The 26,397-nt window shown below is 41.4% G+C and overlaps 1 protein-coding gene across 1 annotated transcript; it reads right to left on the bottom strand.

The window, feature by feature from the left end:
• Positions 1-405: 405 nt before the first annotated feature.
• Positions 406-19,753, bottom strand: LOC148039490 (mitochondrial import inner membrane translocase subunit PAM16 like 2-like). Its single transcript, XM_087665125.1, has 4 exons — positions 19,523-19,753; positions 1,837-1,924; positions 1,554-1,684; positions 406-1,047 (listed from the first exon to the last, which is right to left on the bottom strand). The coding sequence occupies exons 1-4, from the start codon at positions 19,523-19,525 to the stop codon at positions 937-939; spliced, it is 333 nt and encodes a 110-aa protein (XP_087521251.1). The 5' UTR covers positions 19,526-19,753; the 3' UTR covers positions 406-936.
• Positions 19,754-26,397: the final 6,644 nt, after the last annotated feature.

Genomic DNA, 26,397 nt, shown 5'->3' with positions numbered 1-26,397 from the left:
AGTGAAGATAATGAAGAATATGGGTCATTAAGTACCCATAGAAACTTCTTGAGCACTCTTGTTCACACATTGTACATTCACTTATTAAGAAGATAATGAAGAATAGGGGTAATGAAGTACCCACAAAGACTTCTTGTGTGCTCTTGTTCACACACAAAGACACACTCTCACCCTTTTGCTCTCTCATGCTTATGACTCTGCATCCCATCAGTTTCTTTCGTGTGTATGTGTCATTATAACAAGGGATCGAGCAGTATTGTTTGTGCGTGCACACACGCATAAGAGTGCTTGTGAATGGATGACTAATGCCTCTCCTCACCTCCGCAAAATAAATAAGTGAAACAGATAATAATGCACATTTTACATTGTTTAAAGAGACATTTGCTGAAGTGGGAGCCTCCTTCAAGCTCTCAGCTTCATTGCTGCATAACTTTAATCTCTACTTGGTTAATGGATTAAATATGCTTTCTAAGAAAAACCAACAGAAGCAAGGACTTCAGATATTATTCAAATTCTCCATAATACAAGGGTCATGAAGCTGTTGGTATTCTCAGCTCTGGAGCATTCAATTGACCTAATGATGACAAAATTGGTATCCACTTCCACATCCAAAGAAAGTGAAAGCAGATGTATAAGTTGCCTTCTGCTCAGCTGAAGTATAAATGATGGGAGGTCCTGTACAAAACTTGTTCCGCAATGCTACAGATCCTGAATCAGTGTATAAGGATTCCACAATACCCTAGGTGTAAGCACTGAACATAATCTGTAACTAGCAATCAGCATATCACCTCATCACATAAGGAGAGACTTATTTCCCAAGTACTGCAAGCAGATACCACCTGTACCCAGCTGGAAAAGAGAACTTTTACTGACATGATATGCCCAGCCTTCTGAAATGTAAACTGCAGTTACAAGTGTGTACCAACTAGCTTCATGTTAACCTTGTCCATTTGCTTGTGCTTCTAAGCACTCTTTTGCCCTATGGACCTTAGACTGTAGATAAAAGCTTCCTGACTTCACATTCCTTTCAAAAAGATTTTCGTATCTCTGCAAAAACCATGTGCAGTTCATAAATAAATCACATATTAACTTAGCCCTCCCACCAACCTTCCTCTTAACCACTTTAGTGAACCTGGAGTCGTCTGATTAACTTATATATGCTGACACTCCTTTCACTTCTCTGCCAGGTTCAAAATGAACCAAACACTTTTATCAATATTTATAGACAGACTTTGTATGGTGAAGCTCATGAAACTTGTGCAGTGGTTCCTTTGGTGCTTAATGCAATATTGCATTCCCAATAATAAGACACAACTCACTAATGAAATTGTTTCTACAAATGCAAAATGGAAGAAGATTTTGTAAGCTGTAAAGGTAAATAAATGGTGTGCTTGAAAACTCAGTAATGAAAATGTTTCTGCTACTGCAAAACTGAAGAAGATTCTAAACTGTAGAAGTAAAGAAATTGTGTGCTTGAAAAAGGTAGCATGTACATGAAGCATTTTGAAGCATGAATAAATGCAAACAACAAAGGGCCGAGAGATTTCACCCACCTTCAGCATGTCCTCAACAGATGCATCTTTGCTTATCCCAAGAATCATCCTTGCCTCCTGCTCTGTCATGGCCTTACTGGACTTCACCATATTCTGCACTGTTTCTTGGGCAACACCTGTTTTTGAGGCATCTGCAACAAGAAAAATGAGAAAGAGCATGCTGTTAATAAAAGGACTTAGTGAGCTCAAATGCTTGGCAACAACTCAGCACAAGGACTTGGTGAGTCACGTGCTCAACAACTCAGCGCAAAAAGGAAATATCAGATTAAGATAGTTTCCTTACTGACAATAGCTTGACGATAAGCTTGAGAAAATGCTCGTAGCAAAACTCCAGAACCCAAAATTACGAGATTAGCAATAATTTTTCCTGCCTGTAACAACAGTGCAAATTTTCAATGATCGGTTACTTTTCAAACTTTGAAACCTTCCACACTTTGTCTCCCTCAAAATAAACCAGACACCTTTTCTTCGAAGAAGAGGCCTAGACTAACCCTCTGAGATACATGCAGTTTTCCTCTAAAATTAAGTAAACCATCATGAACTGAACAACCTGGACTAAGCCCTGAGTAAATTTCAGCTCGGTTAGTTTTTAGAAGAAAGCACAATGCCCAGGTTACCATGAAACATTTTGAGTCTCTGGGCATATCATAGGTGAGACACCAGGTAAACAGCTGAAATGCATTCAAAATTCATGTACACATAATGCATTGTGCAAGTTACATAGATTCAGGAGTCTAAATTTAATAGCCAAATTTTGATAGTGTAACATGTCAATATTAAATAATCTTCGGGTAGGACGATAAGTTTAACATCATAATAGCACTCTGACTCTCTTGTAGCCCCAATAAAAACAAACATCAAGCAGTATCTTGATTCCCAGTCGTGTAGTAAAAAAGACAACCAAATCAATACCTTTTCAAATGCCCCTGTAGATAACAAACTTAGAAAAAAGGCAACCTAGCATCACCCAAATTGCATCATACTGTGACTTTTACAAATTGAACCCATAGTAAAATCCATGGACTAGTTGGCCTTCTAATACTATGGGAGAAACACGGGGGCTACAAACCATGTGGTTCAAATGTGTGAAGAATACCATCAAGCATCAGTTATTCATACATCAGAGCAGCCTTTTGCATGAACCTTCAAGTTTTGTACATTAACAACATTTATGGGCACTTCACACCATACTTTGCCATATGTTTGTTGTACAGAGAAGAATATTCAGGTGACATCAATACTCTAGCCAAAGAAAAATTTGGAGGAGAGAAATTGTCTTAGATTCTTCAAACATCCTTGCATACACTATAACTTCATCCATACTTCAGAAGATGTCCTGTAGCAGGTAACCGCTGGTAGGACTTCTTTGGAAATACACCGAAGTAAGGCCGAGTAAGCACGGGCATCGTCTGCATCCCATGTAAACACTGCTTCCTCATGGTTGTCTTCATCAAAATCAGCTGGAAGAGGTGAAGGCCGTTGAGGATGTTCAATAGCTCCACAAACCATGTACCATAACCGCTTCTGTATAAACCGCGCCTTCATCACAGCACTCCATGTAAGATAAAGATAATCAGGTCCCATGTAACTTATCATCAATGGTTGTGCTTGGAGGAGCCATCTATAGAGGATTTAGAAAAGAAGAAAAAAGAAGGTATTTGGAGAGGGAACATAGCTAAACCACAAACACAGATTGCAGAAAATGAGAGCACGCATGCAGTATCCACCAAAGTCAAGACAAAAGAGAAAGGGAAAGAAAGAACACTAAAGAACACAATACAGATGAGAACTCAGATGTATGCTTGGGAAATGGAATCCATATATCGCATACAACAGTGAGTCACTGGCTGCATGGGCACTGGAACTAGCTCCTCTCTCCACAGAGTCTCCACACGTGTGATGATAGATGAGTGACTGAGTGAGGAGGAGCCTAAATATATAGGACAAAAATATGTCCTCAATTTGATTAGGTCAGCCAGCATTTAATGGCAATTAATGCTTAATGTGACCAAAATGAAGACCATTAAAAATGCCTAAAATATCCTAAATAATGTTCCCATCCTTTTCATGCACAAACTCACACATGATCTGGCATTGAAGGGACCTTGTTTGTCTAGCTAACACCCACAAGAACAAGAAGTCAATGATTCGAAGGTAATTTGGCTAGTACTATGGGCCATGGCCAATGGGATGCATATGAAGGATCATGCTCAGAGACATAGTTAGTGACAACCTGGGCAACAAATCGTGGCCCTCTAGAGAAGAAGGGACAAATGCCTTTAGCTTGCCCTTTTCCTTACATGGGACATCCAAAAAAGAGTGCCCTAAAACACCAAAAAGAGAGCACCAACTCCTAAAAGGATTAGCATGAGAGCGCTAATCATTTTGTCCTTAACCTCTCTATTCCATATTTTGGGGTCATTGAAGCTATCGTATCTAACTATAGCTGGAAAGCAAACAGCGAGGGACAAAGTAAGAGAATAACTTGAGGCCACATGCACACTTGCAAAAGGCAACAAATAAAATGGAACTTGCTTGATGAATTCGGTAAAAAGCAATGATACATAGGATCACAAGCAAAATAGCCCAAGACAATAGCCGCAACAAGTGACATATAGCTACACATTACCATACACAAAGGAGTATCCCACATGCCAAATACCATGATATATCTTGGAACGCTAACACTTGAGTTTAGACCATGTTACCTAACAAGAAAAGGCCCCTTACGCTCTCTCGTGTGTATACTACTTTACACATGTGAACTCACCCTTACGGATGTAAGTATATCGTACCCTAAGTATAAATACATTCTTCTATTCTTTATGTACCACACTGGTACACACCTATCTATCCACTCTCACACTCACTCTCATTCATTGTTCACTAAACTCCTATTGCACCTCGATTGACGCGTGTGCTCTCTTTGCTTCCGCTCATAATCATAAAACTGGTATCACAGCACGGCACTCCAAGCAGGGGGCAAACAGACAACTGCAACAATGACAGCCACAGGTAGTAGTCGCCAGTTGCAAGCGACAACCCAAGTCGCCAACTGCAGGCGACAACAACAGGATCCAGGCCAACGGGGCAGCGACAGTCGTCGGCGGTGCACAAGCTTAGGCGACACACAGGCAGCACAAGCCCATGAAACACGCAAGCGTCAGATGGGGCTAGTGACAGACATCATACGTATGATCGGCTAACCAGCACACGACTAGCAAACCAACGCGACAGGTCGACAAGGGCCATGCGGCTGACGGACAGCACGTGATGGGCTGACCAGGACCAAGCGGGAGACGGGCAAGTCAATGACCTTTTTTTTAATCAAGAATTTTTTGTTTCTCTCCCTTCTCTATCGGGCGTTCACACGTGTAAGCACAAAACATAAATCTATACAAATTTGCTCTTGAAAATTTGGGGATTTTCCCAGATTTGGTACCGAACACATATTTCTTGACCCATAAATTGCAAACATTGGGTGCACAAGATCCAAAAATTTTGGAGCTTTTCACGTGTAAGTGAAATTTTGCTCGGTTGAGCCCTTTTCTTTGAAATTTGTGCACTCATGGACCCCAAAATTTGGGGCTTTTGCAGAATTAGTGAAATTTTTGCAACATTTGTCCACATTTGATGCTCAAGAAGATGTATTGATGCAATTGGGGCAGATTTACTATATATTTTTGGGGCTCCCACATTGGTGATGCATTTTGAGTTGATTTGAGACTTGATAGTGAAATTTGCAGCAGATTCGCTACTGAGTGGAAGAAATTCGAACTTTGGATGATTCAAATGTTGTAATGTTGTAAAAGGGCAGCTTCTCTTGATATATGTATTGCTGAATGCTCATTATGCACTAAAACCGTAGTATATACAGCATTCGGGTTATTGCATTTGGGCATTATGGTGATCTGCTTCTTGGAACCCTTGGAAGTACAAGTGTGTGTGCTTGCTATTACATTCAGCAACCTTGCTATTGGCTAAAAGCATTCAGCACTTTAGTGCAGTTTTTTATTGTTGAAGATGGCTGGCAATGCATCTACATCTAACACAAAGAATCTCTTTGAGATTCATAAATTTGATGGCAATGGCTTTGATCTTTGGAAAGATCATATGCAAGGTATACTCTTTCTAAAGGATTGTGATGATGCATTAGCAAAACATAAGCATGTTGCTTTGCCAGATGAGGATTGGACTAAAATGAATAAAAAGGCCATTACTTACATTAAAATCGCAGTCACAGATGATATTTTGGTTGATATAAAGAAACTTGATACTGCCTATGTAGTTTGGGAGAAACTCGAGGCTACTTATGAGAATACAACTCCTGTCAATCAAGTACATCTCATGTGAAAGTTGATCAACTTGAAGCTTGATGAGTCTAAGTCTGTCTCAGAGCATTTGAATGCTTTCAATAGTATCTTGAGTTAGTTACACGATGCAGGCTTGCCAACTTTTGATCCTAAATTGAGGGCTATCTTCTTACTCATGACTTTGCCCGATTCATGGAACGCATTAGTTGTCATTGAGCAATAACCCCAACTTGACATTTGATGGTGTGCGTGATTCTATTCTCAACGAAGAGATTAGATGCAAGACATGTGGAAAAAACAATGAATCAACCTACAATGTAAGAGGAAGAACTAAAAAAAGATCAAATGCTGTAAATAAGAACAAAAATCGCAATAAAAGCAAAGAAAAACAACAAGATGTAACTTGTTATCAATGTGGTTGCAAAGGGCATAAAAAGCCCGATTGCAGGTACTTTAAAAGGGAACAAGAACACAAGAAGGAAGCTAATGCAAAAGGCAAAAAGAATGAAAAGGATGGCAACTCTACCCCTAAAGAGATAGAAAAAGCAAATGTTGTATCTAGTGTTGTTGTTGAGGAGAAAAAGCAAATGTGGTTGCATGCTATGACAGTGGAGGACAGCGGTGCTTCATTTCATGTAACTCCATCTATGGAGTGCTTTTCTTCTTATGCAAAAGGTAATCTTGAAAAAGTCTATCTAGGCAACAATCATGCATGCGATATCGAAGGAATGGACACCATACACCTCGCTCTTGAAAATGGTGAAAATTTGATCCTTCATGTTGTTAGGTATACACCTGGCATCAAGAAGAGCTTGCTTTCAGTTGGGTAACTAGACAGCAAAGGTTACTTCACTACTTTTGGTAGCAAAATGTGAAAGATATAGAAAGGGTCTACGCTAGTCACTAGAGGTGGTGAAAAGAGGACTCTATATTATCTCTATTGCAAGGCACTTCCTGGAAAGTTTGTTGCAGTTGTTGAAGTGCAGTCGCACATGGAGTTATGGCACAAGCGTCTTAAACACATGAGCCAAAAGGTTTCGCATGCACTTTTTTCACTTGAAAGAGTTTATGTGAAAAACTCAAAGCTTGACTTTTGTGATGATTGTGTTCTGGGTAAAACTTATAAAGAGTCCATACTCTCATGGAGTCTCTAAGAAGACATGTATCTTGGATTTAGTCCATTCTAATGTATGCACCATGCCAATAAAAACCCTCAGTGATTTTCGTTATTTTGTGTCTTTTATTGATGACCATTCTAGAAAGCTATGGGCTTACTTGCTTAAGCACAAAAGAGAGACATTGGATGCTTTTAAAAGGTTTTATGCATTTGTTAGTACTCAAAAGGATTTAAAATTAAAATGCATAAGAACAGATAACAGGGGAGAGTATGTATCTAAAGAATTCAATAAATTTTGTGATGCCAATGGGATTAAAAGGAAGCTTACAGCTCCTTATAATCCGTCATCTAATGGCATGGCTCAGCGAATGAATTGCACATTATGTGAGAAGATACGGTACATGCTATCCACAACTAATCTCCCGCAATTGTTTTGGGAAGAGGCACTTAAAACCGCGGTGCACATCTGCAACTGATCCCCACATAGTGCACTTGAAAGTGGTATTCCTAAAGAGATTTGGTCTGGCAAACCTGCTTCATATGACCACTTAAGAGTCTTTGACTGCAAATGCTATGTACACGTACCTATTGATAGCAGAACCAAACTTGACATGAAATCTCATAAAGGCATCTTCATGGGTTATGGAGATGAGGGTGAAATGGGCTATGGAGTTTGAACTTTGGGTTCCAAGCATGAAAAAGGTGCTACGCAACCGAGATGTGGTATTTAATGAGTCAAAGCTGCCGAAAAATATCACATCTAATGACTCTAACAAAAACAAAGTGAAATTTGAGCACGATCAGTCACTTGAACTGTTAGCAGTCATGTTTGTCATGCCTTGTCATCTCCTGCCTGTGAGCCTCAGTCTGAGTCAGACGAGGACATTAGGAGCTCTGACATGTCTGTCATGTGTTATGATGGGGGAGGCTAGTCACTCTCGACTGGCTGTTTTAGGTTGTGTATTTCTTTTTGGCCTCTTTTAGTGGGCAGCCCCTGGCTGCCCGGCCACTTTTTGGTCACTGTTGTGGGGCGCCCATTTTAGGGCATTTTTAGGGTTTGCGCCCATTTTAGGGTTAGGGTTAGGGTTTGCCCTTTTGCCTATTTATTGGCAGCCCCCCTCCCCACTTTGTCACTTGTCTTCTTGCAGATTCCGACACTCCTCCTCCTCCTCCGTGGTGCTGCCATCATCATCAGCCTGATCTGGTGTCCTCACTGACGCTTCGGGCTGCGTGCAGGGACTGATCAGTCCATTTCAGTGTATTCAGCATTCATTTCAGTCAGTGCAGATTTCTCTTCCTTATTTTCTGCTTTCTCTCTCTCTCTCCCTCCGTGTTCGTATTCCCTCTTCCGCAGCGCACTCTCACATGGTATCATCGCCAAACTGAGAGCACGGAGGTCTTCCTCGACTGGAGAGACACCACACCTATCATCTGTTGCTGCCCCCCTTCTCTCCAACAGCCAGGCGGCCCCTCCAGGTGGTCTATACATTTGCGTTTGCTGCATCAGCCCCTTCCAGAGGCTGCCACGTCATCAACCAGCCCCTGTCTACTTGCGTTTTCAGCTGGGCGGCCTTCTCTTCAGCTGGGCGACTCCACTACAGGCTGCGTTTTGCATCCAAGGTGGTCGTTTTCCCTCTTGGTGGCTCCTCTCCAGCTGGCGCTTCTCTTCTTGGCTGCGTTTTGGTGCCTGGCAACTTTCCCTCCGGATTTTGTGCCCTACACAGCTGCGTTTTCACCTCCTGGTGATAGGCGACCTGATTTCCTGGAGTTTGGTGGTTCTTCTGGTGGTTGGTGACCCTTCTGGTGGTCATTCTTCGGCATCGGCACAGTTTTCTTTGGTGTTTGGTGTTTTGCAGATTTAGAAGATGTCTTATCATCAGTTTACAGGTCTTGATGACTCAGATGATGAGCTTTTGTCTAGACATTCATCTGAACGGAGGCGTGATTTCTATCGCAAGGATCGTCATACGGAGTCTATTCCTCGTTCTCGTCCCCCTTCTATTCATGTATCTCGGCAAGCCCCTTCCAGTGGGCCGAAGATGCAACCTTTGGTACCCCCTGTACAGGTACCCGTACTTCCTCAGCTGCCCAAAGAGGACCGGTTGGATGGCTCCAACTTTTCTCTATGGTCCTGCAAGGTGGAGTGTATCTTGGACTCCTTCGATCTTTGGGAGCTTGTTTTTGTTCCTATTCCCCGGCCTCAGGTGGATCCCGCAGATGGGACATCTATGGATCGTGCAGCCTTATGGGATCGGCTCAATTCTAGAGCCCGATCTTTCCTCTTTCTGAGTTTGCAGGATTCTGTCCTTGTTCATGTTCACAGGTTGAAGACTGCAGCAGACGTGTGGAGAAAGCTTGCGTCTCTCTATCAACAGAAGACATTTGCCCATCGGATATCTCTCGAAAAGAAGTTGCGAATGCTCGCTATTGATGATAGTCCTTCCATGAAGGACCATTACAGGATATGAGGGATGAGCTTGCATCCCTCGATCGGACGATATCTTCTGAAGACATGGCTATGATTCTTTTGACTCAGCTGCCATCGCCTCGGTTTGATGTCTTCTACACCAACCTTCTTACATCGAGGACCCGTGAGAAGCTTCTATGGGAGGAGCTATCCCCGCTTGTCTTGGAGCATGACGAGCGACTCAGAGAGGTCAGTGCTAGTGGATCCGACTCCACTAGAGCCTTTGATGCAGGTTCGAGAGGACAGAAGAAGAAGAAGACGAAGTCAAAGGCTAAGAAGAAGGATAGTTCTTCAGGCTCTGACTCAGATTCAGAGAGACCGAAGTGCCCACACTGTGGGAAAGGGACACATCCCGAGGAGAAATGCTGGAAGAAGTACCCTCACCTTCGTCCGGGAGCGACGGGTGGATCTACATCGGAGCCTTCTTCTACCTCTACACCAGCTGTTACCCATGAGTCAATGTTCCTTCATATCCATGCTTTGGAGGAGGATCCTTCTTCCGTGGCTGCAGTGTCTTCTGCGCAGCCTTGGTTAGTGGACAGTGGTGCTTCGAGTCATATGACCCCCGAGGTGATTTGTTACAGAATCTCCGTCCATCAGAAGGTTCAGTCACTGTTGGTGACATTTTATCGGTGCCTATTAGTGGTGTTGGCACATTGCCTTTGTTTACCGACCGCCCTTCGAGCTCCTTTTCACAGGCCCTACATGTTCCGGATTTGGGCCTTCCCCTCCTCTCAGTTTATGGCCTTACGAGGCTTGGCACACGAGTGATCTTCACCGAGCATGCCGTTGTTATTGAGGATTCTCTTACAGAAGCTGTCTTATCTACAGGTTGGCAGGAGAGCGGGCTTTACAGGCTCCATTCCCCTTCTCTGATGCAGGGTCCTCCGTGGCAGTCTATTGCTACACCCGTTCCCGCTTGTGCACCTTCTATTCCACAGGTTCCTTCCCATCCCCCACCTTCTCCTCCGGTGGTTCCCTCGTACCCCCCATCCCTTTCAGAGGGGGACGATCTCGGTGATGCGGCTGTGGATTCCCTGGCCCCTAGTGTTTTAGAGGGGGATTCCCAGGATCGTGAGGAGCTCCTTCAGCGGGGCACTCTACATCGACGGACTTCATCGACCTTGGCATTCCTCTTGCCACCCCAGGATTCGTTTCTCCCTTGGCCTTCAGCCACATCCAGGATCTGAGAGGAGGTTAGCAGTCATGTTTGTCATGCCTTGTCATCTCCTGCCTGTGAGCCTCAGTCTGAGTCAGACGAGGACATTAGGAGCTCTGACATGTCAGTCATGTGTTATGATGGGGGAGGCTAGTCACTCTCGACTGGCTGTTTTAGGTTGTGTATTTCTTTTTGGCCTCTTTTAGTGGGCAGCCACTGGCTGCCCGGCCACTTTTTGGTCACTGTTGTGGGGCGCCCATTTTAGGGCATTTTTAGGGTTTGCGCCCATTTTAGGGTTAGGGTTAGGGTTTGCCCTTTTGCCTATTTATTGGCAGCCCCCCTCCCCACTTTGTCACTTGTCTTCTTGCAGATTCCGACACTCCTCCTCCTCCGTGGTGGTGCTGCCATCATCATCAGCCTGATCTGGTGTCCTCACTGACGCTTCGGGCTGCGTGCAGGGACTGATCAGTCCATTTCAGTGTATTCAGCATTCATTTCAGTCAGTGCAGATTTCTCTTCCTTATTTTCTGCTTTCTCTCTCTCTCTCCCTCCGTGTTCGTATTCCCTCTTCCGCAGCGCACTCTCACATGAACAACCATCAGCCACTAAAAATACAGCTCCTTTTGATGCTGATTATAATAATCAGTGTATCATCATTGAGCCAGCTGAAAATGGGTAGCAAGGGATGCTGAAAATCAGCTAGGGCAACAAAATCAGCATGCTGAAAATGAATTACAACAGCCTGAAATTGTATTACAGCAACCTGAACATGCAGTTCAGCAACCAAATAATGAGGCCATTGACATTCCTTTGGATGTGGATCCATTACCTAATAACACAGATCATTGGGTAAAAAGGTCTACACGTGTCAGAAGACTATACAAAGGTTTGATCCCTCTTTGGACTGCATTTTGCTCACAGATGAAGATGAGCACCTTACGTACAAAGAGGCTTTTGTCAAAGTGAAGCAATGCGGAAGCAAATGACCATGACAAAGTGTGAATGGAGAGAGAAGAGAGAGTGAAAGAGACAGTGAAACGCAAAAAATCTGCAGTGAAGAATGTTGTATAAGGATGCGGAATTATACATGGGTGCAAAGAGAATATCTACATATGTCTCTGCCTTGAGGACCTCAATCTTTGTCAGCCCAAGTGCCGTCTCCATCACTAGCAGGCTGAAATCAGTCAGATACAAGTGATAAAGTCTGCTGGAAACTCAGCCTTTAAAAGGCTGAAAAGAGTGCCTCGAAAAATGCCCAAAATAGGTAGGTCGGCTGCATTTAATGCAACCAATTGCAGTCAGAAGACAATCCGACTGCTGCCACATGGCACTGCTGACGTGGCAAGGAGCTGACTCCTAATACCCCCTCTCAGATCCTAGACAAGGTAGCAAATGTAGAGATCTGGAATGTTGATGAAGCAAAGCCTAGGAAAGTGCCTTCGTAAACAAATCTGCAAGATTGTCTTTAGTCTTACAATACTCCACATCAATGGTCGCATCTAGAAGCTTCTCCCTGATGAAGTGATATTGGATCTCTATATGCTTTGTTCGGGCATGGAATACGAGATTCTATGCCAAGGCAATGCAACTCTCATTGTCACACTTCAAGATAGTAGGCGGAGTCTGGGGGCAGCCAAGCTCCTCCAAAAACCGCCAAAGCCACATAGCCTCACATGTGGTAGAAGACGCAGCCCAATACTCTACCTCGGTCGAAGATAGAGCTACTATGAGCTGCTTCTTGCTACTCCAAGAGATAGCACCAACACCCAAGGTAAAACAATAACCTATAGTAGACCACCTGTGATCCACATCACTAGCCCAATCTGAATCACTCCAACCTGCAAGAACAAGATCAAAAGCACCTGTACCTACTGGATAATGAATCCCTAAGTCGGAGGCCCCCCTCGAATACCGTAGTATCCTCTAAGCAGCCTGCCAATGCACCTGCTAAGGTGCACTCATGAACCCAGCTAAGAGACCTACAACAAAACATAGATCAACCTGTGTTGAGGAGCCAAATCAATGAGCCGATCGGCTATCAATAGCGAGTAGCATCCGCCAAAGGAGAATCTGTGTGTGAAGTGGCCTTCCAGTTCAAATCCATAGGAGTAAAAATGGACCAACAATCCTCCATCTCAAAAGTCACCAAGAGCTCCTGTACATATTGCTGCTGAGAGATGAAAATCCCCCTTTGAGATTGAAAAATCTCATGGCCCAAAAAGAAATGGAAAAGTCCTAAATCCGTCATCTTGAACTTCTGATGTAGGGCTGCCTTCGTCTCTTCGACCTTCTGGGTATGAGCAACTACAATAACCAAGTCATCAGCATACAAAACAAACAACACATGACCTGGCACACACCATGATGGAGCATCAACAAACACATCAGTTTCTATGGGCCGAGGCAGTGGCTATGACAATCCACATCCTCAATCGATCTCCCACATCAGCCGTTGACAGGATGACACCTTTTGAGGCTTACTTTGGGACTAAGCTTGATGTCTCTTATTTCAGGATCTTTGGGTGTGACACCTATGTGCACATCTCAAAGACGCAGCGTGACAAGTTTGAGGTGGCTTCCTGACGATAGGTCTTTGTTGGCTACAACTCCCAAACCCAAGGTTATCTCTTGTATGATCCCGTAAAGTGGGATGTCTACACGAGCTGAGATGTGCAGCTCGTGGAAGTTCCGACCACAAAGGGGTTAAGGAGCACCCCATACTTGGAGATCCAAGGGAGAGTTGGGCTCGAGACAGTTCCTTTGGAGCCCGAGCCTCTTGATGGTGATTCTTCTTCAAATTCCGAGTCTTCTCTTCCACTGGCCACCCCAGTGGAGATCCTACCTGTGGACGTACCCGAGTCTTCAATGGATGGAGATTGTCGAGGTGAGATTCGGCCTCCTTCTTGTTGGGCTCGTAACACCCTCTGAGATTCAAGGATTGAGGGGATTCCTGAGGAGTGGAAACCACAGGATGGACCGCAGAGGTCACGGAGGCACAAGGCACATACTACGGAGCTTGTTTGCTCTAACTGTTGTTTGATGTCCTGTGTTATGCAAGATAGAGAGCCTACATCAGTGAAGGCGACTTTACAGGTTAATCATTGGCGAAAGGCGATGGAAGCCGAGTTGGAGGCTATTGAGCGGAATGGCACTTGGTTCCTTATGCCTCGTCCCTCTCATAAGAAGGTGATTGATATCAAATAGGTCTTCAAGACCAAGTACCATAGTGATGGCTCCTTGGGCAAGCACAAGGCTCGCCTTGTCGCTAAAGAATTTGCACAACGCCTAGTTGTTGACTTCCATGATACTTTTGCCCCTACAGCTTTCATGGTGACTATTGGTGCTGTTCTTGCCTTAGTTGGCCATAGGAGATGGCTTATTTTTTAGTTGGATGTGAAGTCAGCCTTCTTGAATGGTGATTTAAAGGAGGAGATCTATGTAGAGAAGCCTCTTGGATTTGCTTCTTCAGATGGGCAGGTTTACATGTTAAAGAAGGCCTTGTATGGCCTGAAGCAGACTCCGCGTGCTTGGAACGAGTAGATTGGCTTGTTTCTCCAGGACAAGTTGGGATATCAACGTTCTCATAAAAGCTAGCCATAACTTTTATATCATAACTTCGATTGGGGAGATTTTTGATTCAAACTAGAGCGAACAAAGTTCTCTTCAAGAGGAGCTATAGGGTTCACTCCCAGGTGCAATATAGACTTTTTTGTAATTGAATCTTTGTGACTATCCCTGAGTGATTGTGACCAAAATACTGTCTATCCCTTTTTCTAAATGCACTATATGGATGGCTCATAGGCTGAGGAGACTAAGCATAATCATAAAAAACTTGGACACATTAATCCCAAGTGCATTTACATGTCCATTTGCTCTGTCATCACTGCATAAGTGGATCTTAATGCCATACATCTCCTTTGATTGCATACACGTCAAATGTCATATATGGGTGCCATGAGCACTGAAAGGGTGTCCAAAAGGGGATATTTCATCGAGACTGTTGTGACCATGGGATGTACCTACATCTTCATACAAGTATTGAGATCAGGATCACCAAGATGTGGGCAAAGTTCCCTCAACCTTGTTTTGATGCGCAACCCACCTGCTCACACTTGAATGCTGAAAACGCAGCCTTGTGTCGCGTTGAAAACTCCTCTTCAAATAGGTTCACCCTAGGTCAGTCCTTCAATGCTCTAATACCATGTCAAAGTGAAGCAACGCGGAAGCGAATGACCATGACAAAGAGTGAACGGAGAGAGAAGAGAGAGAGTGAAAGAGATAGTGAAACGTAAGAAATTTGCACTGAAGAATGTTGTATAAGGATGCAGAATTATACACGAGTGCAAAGAGAATATCTACGTATGTCTCTGCCTTGAGGACCTTGATCTCCGTAAGTCCGAGTGCTATCTCCATCACCAACATACTGAAATCAGTCAGATACAAGTGATGAAGTCTATTGGAAACTCAGCCTTTAAAAGGCTGAAAAGAATGCCTCGAAAAATGCCCAAAATAGGCATGTTGGCTGCATTTAATGCAACCGACTGCAATCGGACAATCCGACTGCTGCCATGTGGCAAAACTACCACGTGGCACTGCTGACGTGGCAAGGAGCTAACTCCTAACAGCTTTATCATGTGAATTAAACAAAAAGTGGGAGCTAGCTATGTAGAAAGAAATAAAGTCATTGTATCAAAATGATACTTGGGATTTGGTTACATTACCCAAGTATAGGAAAACTATCCCTAACAAATGGGTCTATAAAATCAAATGTGTGGATGGCAAACCCAAATACAAAGCCATACTTGTGGCTAAGGGCTATACACAAAAAGAGGGCATTGATTTTCAAGAAGTGTTTTCTCCCCTATTGTCATAATGACCACTCTTCGAGTATTATTTGCCATTGTAGCATCTATAGATCTTGAACTTGATCAGATGGATGTTAGAATTACATTCTTGCATGGTGATTTGGAAAAAGAGTTGTACATGAAACAACCCGAGGGTTTTGTTAAACAAGGAAAAGAGCATTTGGTATGTAAGCTTAAGAGAAGCTTGTATGGTTTGAAACAAGCTCCTAGACAATTTTATAAAAAGTTTGATGCCTTCATGCTCTCACGTGGGTTTAAAAGAAGTAAGGCAAATCACTACTTATATATTAAGAAGGCTGATGATGGAAGCCTTATTATACTTGTGCTTTATGTGGATGATATGCTTATTGCTAGTAAGCATAAAAGCCAAATTAATGCATTGAAAAGACAACTGAATTCAGCCTTTCCCATGGAGGATTTGGGTGCAATTGAACACATTTTGGACATGCGTGTAACAAGAGATAGAGAGCAACAGCTCTTATTTCCCTCAAAAGAAAAGTACATCAGCAAAGTACTAGATCGTTTTTCCATGGCAGATACTAAGCCCCTTGGTGTTCCTTTACTATCATATCTTAAGCTTAGCAAAGCAGATTGCCAAAGATGATAAGGCAATCAGCTCTATAAAAAGTGTTCCTTATGCTTCACCTTGTGGTTCACTCATGTATGCTATGATTGCCACTAGACTTGACATTGCTCATCCAGTGGGAGTTGTGAGCACATTTATGTCAAATCCTAGCAAAGTACATTGGGAAGCAATGAAATTTATCTTACGATACCTTAAGGGCACACAAAGAAAATGTATTTGCTATGGAAAGGGTATTAGATCTACAGTTTTGTGATGTAGTCATGGTAGATGGCTTGAATACTCGCAAGTCTACTAGCAGGTACATGTTTACTTTAATTGGTAGGGCACTTTCTTGGTACTCTAGATTGCAAAAGATAGTAGCACTCTCTACCACTCAGGGTGAATATATTTCAGCCATTGAAGCTTCAAAAGAAGCTGTTTGGCTTGGCCGTTTGGTCAAGGATTTTGGGCTGCCCACCAAAACACCTGTACTTGGATGTGATAGCCAAAGTGCTATATGCCTAGCTAAGAATGCCATGTTTCGTGCACGTACCAAACATATTGATGTTCGGTATCATTTTATCAGACAAGACTAAGATAAAATCATGGGATAACCCTGCAAATGTTCACTAAAAGTCCTGCAAACGCTCAACATGAGCATTGCATTAGACTTGTGGGAGTTGGCTAAAGGTTCACTTAGGACCTTTAAGTGGGAGGTTGTTAAGTATAAAGGCCCCTTACGCTCTCTCGTGTGTATATTACACATGTGAACTCGCTCTTAAAGGTGTAAGTGTACCGTATCCTAAGTATAAATACATTCTTTTATTCCTTGTGTGTACCACATTGGTACACACCTATCTATCGACTCTCACTCTCACTCACTATTCACTAAACTCCTGTTACACCTCGATTGACGGTGGTGCTCTCTTTGCTTCTGCTCGTACTCATCACAAGTATGGCTCAATAGTGGAGATATATATATAAGACCCAAACTCCTAGTATCCTCTCTCAACTCCAAAATTCAGCCTCTCATCCTTCCTTCCTCTAAAAACTCATGTCACATTCTCTCTTTATGATGCTTTGTTGAAGCCTTTTACATGCCTTTTGCTTCAAGCAAAGAGAGTTAGTTTTAATTAATCCTTTCAAGCTACCCAAGGTCAAACCACACATTTTTACTCAAAACCTCTTAGCTACTATGTGCCCATGCTAATGTTGCCAATAAAGACTTATCTGCATGCTAAGAAACGGTAGGGTTTGCATGGAGAAACACACAATGTACAACAAACACTATGACAAAGAAAACTCAAAACACAAAAGAAGAATGAATAATGAATAATGATAAACCCTGATTTGTGCTGATACAATGGAGTAGAGCTCAAAGATGACTGCACTTTCTTGGCTAATCAAGCAGCAACTCTTGAAAGAGATCTGCACTTTGAAAAGAGCGAAACATTGTCCTTCAAGCAGAAGTGTCGATGGTGAGGAAAAGAGCTACCCCATGAAGGGAGCGAAACATAGTTCTCCACACGGCAAAATGTCAGAATATACATTGGAAGATGAAGAACAATAGCAAAGGGAGTGCAATGTAATCCTTGGAGCTCATCGAATCATTGGAAAAAATGATTAGGACAAGGTGAGTTGATATTTCCAGTTGAGAACGCTCATCGCTCAAATAGACACTACCCATTATATTCCACTCAAGCCCGAATTCGCTTGACCATAGAACTAAATGATCCTTTATTTGGTTAAGTGGAAAATTTGCTCAAAGGGAGAGGCTATTGTGGGGTCTGTATGTAAATTGAAGAGTCGTTCTCCGCACTATATTCCTAAGGATTCCGCTGAGGACAGCAATCATTCATAAGACAGTAATTGTTACATCCTTGGACATCTCGATGGGCACTAGTAGCATTCGTCACAATGGTCATGAAGTAACCTAGTACAAACACACTAAGACCTCTTCAAGGTTAGTGTAGTCGATTCCTATTTATTGGAAATCAAGGCCCTATTGTGCATATTGATGTGTGATCACCACTCGCACTTTTAGCTCATAGGCCAACACATCCATAAACTAGGATGGTGTGGGCTAGTGAAATGGAACACCGCCTCTGGAGATGTGGTTATGAGTTGGTTTGCTACTAGCTCCCAAGCTTGAGGGTGAGTTCATTTGGCTCTATGACTCGAAGGTGAGTCTGATGTGCATTCCTTGTATGTTCATGGGTACAGCTTGTGTCATGTCTCATGTGTAGGTTGGATCCTAAGTGGAGGTTTCAAGATGCAAACATCTTAATCAAAAGTCATTAAAATTTGGTTTCTCATTTTATTTACTTTTACAAAAAATCAAGTCCACTAGAGATTGCAAGAAAATAAACCCGCAAATGATCTCCAAAGCATTTAAAAGTATCGATTATGATCACTTCTCTAGGAGTGGAGAAGCTACTCTAGGCAACCACACAAAAACTTGTTCTTTCATTAAATAAATCTTCAAATTTTGGCAATAGGTCAATTACTACATACTTCAACTAGAGGAGGATTTTGCTGTAGTCTCTACAATATATACTAGGACTTAATAGTGGCAAGCCTATTCTTGGTACTCTCTTAATATCATTGCATTAGGAGACATCAGCATGGTCAAAGACCTTAAGCACAGATTTATCCAAAATAGTTCTATCATTGCAAGTGGGGAGAATTACGAAAGGTGCATTTCATGGTTTGCTAGATGTCTATTGTGTTTCATGGTTCGCTAGATGTCTATCGTGGCCCTACTTGGTCCAACAATTAAAAAAGGGACCATTTGAGAAAATCCATACTACACAAAGCTTATATGTCCTCTAGGCTTCTTCACCTTGTGATTGCTCTTTTTTTGGTTACGAAAAAAGATGTCTAGAACTATCTGTATAACCGAAATTACTCATATACAAGCCTCTCAAGGCATTCTGGGGGCATGGGGGATAGAAGCCATCGAGGAAGAATGTAGCACCACCTATGACACCTGCCTTGAAACTGCGGAATTCAAGTGCTAGACGACATTGTTGTCTCTGACCCCAAACCTGTTCTTCTCGAGGTCTCCAATTAAAGTCATGCTGCTAAAGATTGCTGGTTCCACTCCGACCCTCAACTCTTGTCAGAGAAGCACACCTCAAAGGTGGTGTTTTCATTGGGAATATCACACCTCTTCGTATGGAGTTTTGACGGAGCTGGTCTTGGTATCTCTACATAGCAAGCACCCAAGCAACTAACAAAGACGTGTGCGCACACAGAGTCGTTCATTTAAAGCGTGTATAGCTGCAACAAGAAAGGCAAACCGACTCCCCTGGAGCAGCAGCAGATTAGGCTCACAAGCATAATCCTAAATGCAATCCATCGCTCACCATAGCCAATCGGACCAAAAAGCAGGCATACCAATTACTTTCATACATAAACATGAGACTGATACCCGAACAATCAGAGCAAATTTAAACGGAATGTAAAGAGAGACGGACTCACCATCGTTTGCAGGAGTCCTGCCGCTTCAAGCTTTCAATGAACACGGAAGGCAGCTTAATAGCACCAAGGCTCAAAAAACAAGTTTTTTTCCCTTGCGAGAGAAAGAGGAGGAGGAGCAGGAGCAGGAACAGGAGAAAAGCAAAACGGCCGCGCAGAGAAGTAACGTTATATATCGTTAGAGCCTTTTAAGCCATCTGATCTTTTTGTTGTTAGGGCTTTGTGTATATAAACATTGTGGCACAACTTTGCTTCACTTCCAAGTTTTCATTGAATACCCTCGCCTCAAATGGTGAAGTCTAATAAAAAAAGTTTTCAAATGTCTTATATGTTCCAAAGAGATTATGAGACATCATTAGCAAAAAGTGTTTAAAGTGCAAAATCTATTGTAAGCAAAAAGTGTTTAAAGTACTTATACAAAACAGACGTAGCAAGGGATGGACAAGTTTGTAGAAAAAAGAAGTTCCATTATGCCGAATGTTGAATTACTACAACATTTTTCAAACGACAAACACTTCTAGGTAGGGAATCTCCCCCACCCAAAACTCTATTCGCACCCAAGCTACTATAATAGACAGCACCTACTTTTTGAAAAGCCTGACAGGTTTGAAATAAGCGTCGATCCCCATTAAGAGAAGTCTTAAAACTAGTGGGCCATGTACTTTTTCGTGTTTAAAGTGGGCACAAGTAGTATGTAAAGTAAATGATAGTTGTTTATCATATCAACCTCTGCTAACCACTCTCAAACACCAAGCATCTAGTCTCAATAGAATTGTTCCAAATTAACAAATGTAAAATAACTGCTTGAAAGCTTTCAGCCAACCCACTACTATAATGTGGACTTTCTAAAAGCTCGCTTCTAGCAGGACTATCAACTTTACTCCAAAAGAAAGGATCTTCTTAGTAGTGGAAAGGGGTCCTCCCTTAAGCTAAAATGAATCGAATGGTACTTTATCATAGTGTAAAAATGAAAAGTCAATGATTTCCTATTTCAAAAATTGAGATTGGAGCATTATCTCTTTATTTCAGAGAAAAGCTTTCTACTTTAATAATCAAAAGGAAGGGCTGCTTTTTCTCTCTATATTGCCAAAAGCAAGGGTTATTTTTTCTCTATATATCAATAATTGTTCACTCATGATTTACCATGCCATTGTTCCATTGGATAAGCATATGCCCTAACAAGAAATGTTAATACTAAGTTTATATATGTTTAGTGTCTTACACCATTTGATATTATGTGTAGGAATTGTGCCTATAAACTTTTGTGCACATTTGCTTCACTTGCATTAATCTAGCACCAGGTATAAATGTTGAATGCTTATCGAGGAAATAATTCAATTTAACATTCCAAATGTACACAATTATGGTGGAAGGCCATAGTCATACAACATATATTCACTACTTTTCTCCATGGCAACTTCACTACATTCGCATTTTAGACAAAGAAGAGCACTTTCTACTATGTCACGGCATATCATTTGCATCTACTAATAGTTCAAATTTTGTGAGAAAATAGAAATCATCGTATTTATATTAGCCTCTTAGACATTTTGATATTTGAGGGCTTAACATGGATGTGATTGGTTTTGTTATCTAATGGAATAAACAATTATATGGATGTAATAATCACCACATTATAGCTCCGCATACACATGAAGTCTCATAGAAGGAGCACACTTGCACCCCACACATGGTGTCAAGACATACAACCACATGTGATCTCTATGTGATGTAGCTGGACAATCTTTGTATAATTCCTCAAATAGTTATTACTTCAGAATTAGTTCAATACAATGCGTGACTATATGCAGCACCTTTTTTGGCTAGATAAATTCTCATTCTCTCTCTCTCTCTCTCTCTCTCTCTCTCTCTCTCTCTCTCTCTCTCTCTCTCTCTCTCTCTCTCTCTCTCTCTCTCTCTCTCTCTCTCTCTCTCTCTCTCTCTCTCTCTCTCTCTCTCTCTCTCTCTCTCTCTCTCTCTCTCTCTCTCTCTCTCTCTCTCTTTGTGTGCGTGTGCGTGTGCATGTGCATGTGTGTGTGCGTGTGCGTGTGTGTGTGTGTGCCCCTAGAATTCTCCTCGAACATGAACTCTGTTGCCTCTCCCAAAAGTTACCTCTCACTCCCCTATCCCCTCCTTACTCACTACCTTACAGTCTCCCCTACCACAGTCTCTCCTAATTCTACTATTAATACCCCCCTTTCCCTCTAAAAGATAGGTAGACCCCCTCACGCACCCCTCCTAAAGGCATTAATACAGAGAGAAAGAGCAACCATCTTGGCTTTACACCTATTAATTTGTCCTTCCTCGTTAAATGTTAGCTTGTAAATTCATTTACATCCTATGGCTTTCTTGTTGTGTGGGGGTTGACATAAATCCCAAGCATCATTCATATGCAATGTAGAGATTTCATTATCCATAGCATCGTTCCATTCCATTTTACCACATGCATCCTTCTATGTTGTAGGTTCATCATGTCGCAAAGCTGAGGTAAGAAGACCAAGATTGCATTGCTTAATATGTGATTTTTTATCTCTTTGATATGTTAGTCTCTGGGGTGTCCTTCTTTGCCATATAGACCTTGAGGTTACTTGATGCTTCATCTTCATTCTCTAATTCTTCAATAGTGTATTCTTCTATGGCTATTGATGCGTGCACCTTTCAAGGGTGTGGAAGAGCATGTATCACAATTTAAATTACATCCCTTAATACAAAAGATGTATTTTTTATTGAGTCATAGAGTTTGTAAGTTTTTATTGTTTTACTTACATAACTCTATTTAACAGACACACACTTTCTAGAGTTGTCATCAAGTTTTATCATTTTCTCATTAGGAATATGAGCAAAAGCTACGCATCCAAATACTTTGAGATGAGATACTTGAGGCTTGGATCCATAGAAGTCTTCATATGGTCTAATACCCCTTAGTACTGTGACCAATTCATCAAGTCATAGACAGTATTGATTGCTTCAGTGAAATAGCAAATTGCAAGTTGCAAGTCTTTCAAATAACATGCACAAGATGCCTCAAATAGGGTCCTATTCATCCTCTAACAACATCTTTGCTGAGGTGCCTTCTTATCCCACGTTTTACAAGGTATTGGTTGAATTCTTTCTACAAGAGTTATCCTCCATTATCTAATCTGAATAGCATGATTCTTCTACTTATCATGGTCTCAACCATAATATATGAAGTGCTTGAAAATTATCAAAACTTTATTCTTCAATTTCATGAAGAATGTGCAAATATACCTAGAAAATTCATTACTAAAAGTGGTATAAAATGTATGTCTACCTACTTAAGGTGTATGGTCTGATTCACTTACATTTGCATGAATGAGATTAAAAATTTCATTTTGATTGATTTGTATTCTTTAAGAATCTAGTTCTTGACTACTTTCCAATGCAAGATGCTTTACAAACTTTGTCAATCCTTTGTCTTGATGGTATGGCCAAAGCTATGCTTTGATACTTCAACATGCACATGCTTCTAAAGTTCAACTATCCATGGCTTTTATCCCATAATTCAATAGGAGAAAGAGGGGTTGTTCTTTCATCTTGTATGGCTACAAAAGTTCAAGTTGATCCATCAATTTTAAAGAGTTTCCCATGTTTCTTTGGCCACTACTTGTAGTGATCTTTTGTGTCTTTAATGAAGCATTGTCAACCTTCAAACTCCACTTTGAATCCTTTCTCCAACTCCAACTGAGAGTAGGTTCCTAGTCTACAAGGGTACCAAGAGAACATCAAGTGTCTTTTTCAATCGTGTATTGAGTTGGATAGGCATGTCACCTTTACTTGTAATAGCATTAGGAGTATTATCTACAATATACATATTACCATTGTAAGTAGAATCTAATTTAGATAAATATTTGGCATGATAAGTAATGTGGAAGCTTGCTCCACTATTAGTCCACCATGGTTCTTCATTGATATCAATGTCTATACTATTGGCTTGTGTAGTATCCTCAATAAAGAGGAGAAGGTTGTCTTGAGAGAAGCACTAAGAGCTTCCTTCAAAGCTAGTTGACTTTCCCTTTCAACTAGCTTACTTCTTCCTACAATTATGTGACCTTAGATGCATGCTTTTACATCATATGACAATTGTAATATCATCCTTAACCTTTTCTATCTCAAAAGCACTATTCACACCTTAGTGATGAGATGGTGTGAACTTATATACTTTAACTATAGATACAATTGGAACTTCTACAATGATGTGAACCATGCTAAGCCCCATGCTTAGTTGGTAGAGTAGCTTATTTCTATTTCTATAAGTTGTAAACTAGCAAATCTCATAGGGAAATCTATATTGTGATCACTAGGCTAGTTGAGTATTTCTTCGATTGTGATTTTAGATGTGTCAATATGCACATGGAATATGATTCTCTAATTTCGGGTTTGTAGGATAGGTGCACTTACTAGATCCATCTTAAGGGCTTCATACACTTACTAACACTCCTCGGTTTACTCGCAGTAGTCTACTAAGAGCTTGTACAGTAACTTAGCAATAGTTGCATAATTAAGCATGAAGTGTTTATAATAACAAGTGTGACTAAGGAAGCACTACATGCCCTTGATATATTTTGATGGTGGAAGCTCTTGATCTTTGCTATGTTGATGGCAATCTCATTCTTGGATATATATGGCCCAAAATGATGCCATGCTTTACCTATATTTGGCACTTGAGTAGGTTCAACAAGAGTTGATATTGCGTACACTATTCAAAGACTACTCGAAGATTATTTAGGTGCTTATCTTGTGAAAAGTTAACACCTAGATTGTCCACAAACACCTTTAGGTACTTACAAAGCATGTATTTGAATATCATATACATCAAGTGCCATAAGGTTGCAAGTGTATTTGTCAGTCTAAAGGGGATGACAATGTATGAAAATATCTCTCATTCCATGTTGAAGGCAATCGGTCCATCAAGTGGACCTACACCTAGTTGTAACTTGAGAATTTGTCTAGGAAGCTATATGCCTCCTTGCCTACCACAGGCCTTGGTCATATGTTCAGTGTAGGGAAGGGGATAGTGCCTCCTCTTAGTAACTACATTCACCTTTGTTTGTAATTAATGCATACTCTAAAATTTTCATTTTTCTTGAGTACCACTATATTGGGTGATACCCAATCCATGTGCTCAATCTTGTAGATGAACCTTGCCTTGAGAAGATCGTCTAACTCTTACTATACAAGATGAGCATATCTAGGACTCATTAAATAAGGCCTCTATTTAGCTAGTTTGACATTAGGGTTCGTATGTATTGTATGTGTCACCATGTATGGCAATATCCCCTTAAGATTAGTGCAGTTTCATGTGAAGATGTCTTGAAATTCAATCAGAAGCTCATTGATTTTTCCCTTGTCCTCCTTTGAGAGTTCATTAGAAATGTGTAAAGCTTGGGGGGTTATCCCTCCTTTGTGAGATTTACCTCCTTAACCTTGGTTAGTCCCTTTATGGATTCTCTTAACTTCCCTTCCTATTTAACACAACATTGCAACTATATGATCTCCTTTCCTGAATCACATGAAGCGCTTAGGGAAATATTGTGATTTCTTTCACTTTTCCTCATTAGTCTTAGTTTTTATGAGTGTCCCTCAATCTTCACCTTCTTAAATGCATTAGCAAGTCTCTTTTTGACCTCCTACCCTTTCTAGGAAAACGGGATCTTAGGATCCATGTTTGAATTGGTGTTAGACTCTAAGTTTATTGAACTAGAATCTTGAGTTGAGTCTTGGTTGTCCTTTTCTTTTGCAATTGCAAATAGCTTCAGGATCTCAATTAAGCAATGTAGACAAGCTTCAATTTTCTCTTCTCTTCTCTATCTCAGTAGCTTATAGAAGTAGACCTCCATCTTTTGATTCAAGTAGCCCTTGGGCTTCTGATCACATGTATGCCCTTTAAGCAACCCTCTAGCTTAAGCTTAGCTCGTGCTTAGCAACAAGCATGCTCCTTGTTCCCAGCAATGGTAGCTTCCAAATCAAACCAAATGAGATAATGACTGAATGAATGAAGAAGCTATACCTTGATGCCTCTCTTTAATGGTGGCTCTTATGATTACTTCAAGAAACTCCACGATTCTTGCTTCTGTCTTCAATCTCCAACTAACACTCTAGCAATGAATGAATGAAGAAGATATACCTTGATGCCTCTCTTTAATGGTGGCTCTTATGATTGCTTCAAGAAACTCCACGATTCTTGCTTCTGTCTTCAAGCTCCAACTAACACTCTAGCAATGAGACATTGGATTGACTCTTATTGTTTTTTCAAGAGTTTCAAGGACTCATTGACATGACCATCTCTCACATAGTCATCTCATATTTCAATCTCAAAGCCATTTGCTCTCTCCTTACTATCCCAAGCAAGAAATAAAACTAATGACTAAGAGTTTGTAGTAGACAACTTCTCACATTTATACACTATAGCCCACTATACCTTCAAAGGTTCGTCTCAGTGGCATCATGATTAAAGCATTGCTCTTTAATCTTCTCCCACTACTCCATCACAATCCATCCAATCTGTAAGCACTTAAATGAAGAGAGGGAATGTAGAGAAGAAGTAGTAGCACTCCTGACCTCACATTAATCTCACCCTCCAAGCTATGGAAAAAGAAGGGGAAGAAGAGAAGAAAGCTAGGAGAGATAGAAGAGCTTCACTCTCCATGTCTTTCACTCATACTCTCATGCTCACACTCATTCTCCCTCACTCTCAACAAGGTGCTAAGATGGAAGTAAGGGGAATGGTTGCTCTCAAAGTTTTACACACAAGAATGAGTTCTTGTATTCACATTTTGGCTTTTATATATAGGATTGGGTTTTAGGGTTTCCTCCCATAAGTTGGGCACCCTATCCACATTTTAAGCTCTTAACTAGTC

Source organism: Lygodium microphyllum, chromosome 2 (assembly GCF_053477565.2).
Source record: "Lygodium microphyllum isolate KBCC chromosome 2, Lygodium_microphyllum_v1.1.10, whole genome shotgun sequence".
NCBI lineage: Eukaryota > Viridiplantae > Streptophyta > Polypodiopsida > Schizaeales > Lygodiaceae > Lygodium > Lygodium microphyllum.
This window is presented reverse-complemented; position numbering and strand designations above follow the sequence as displayed.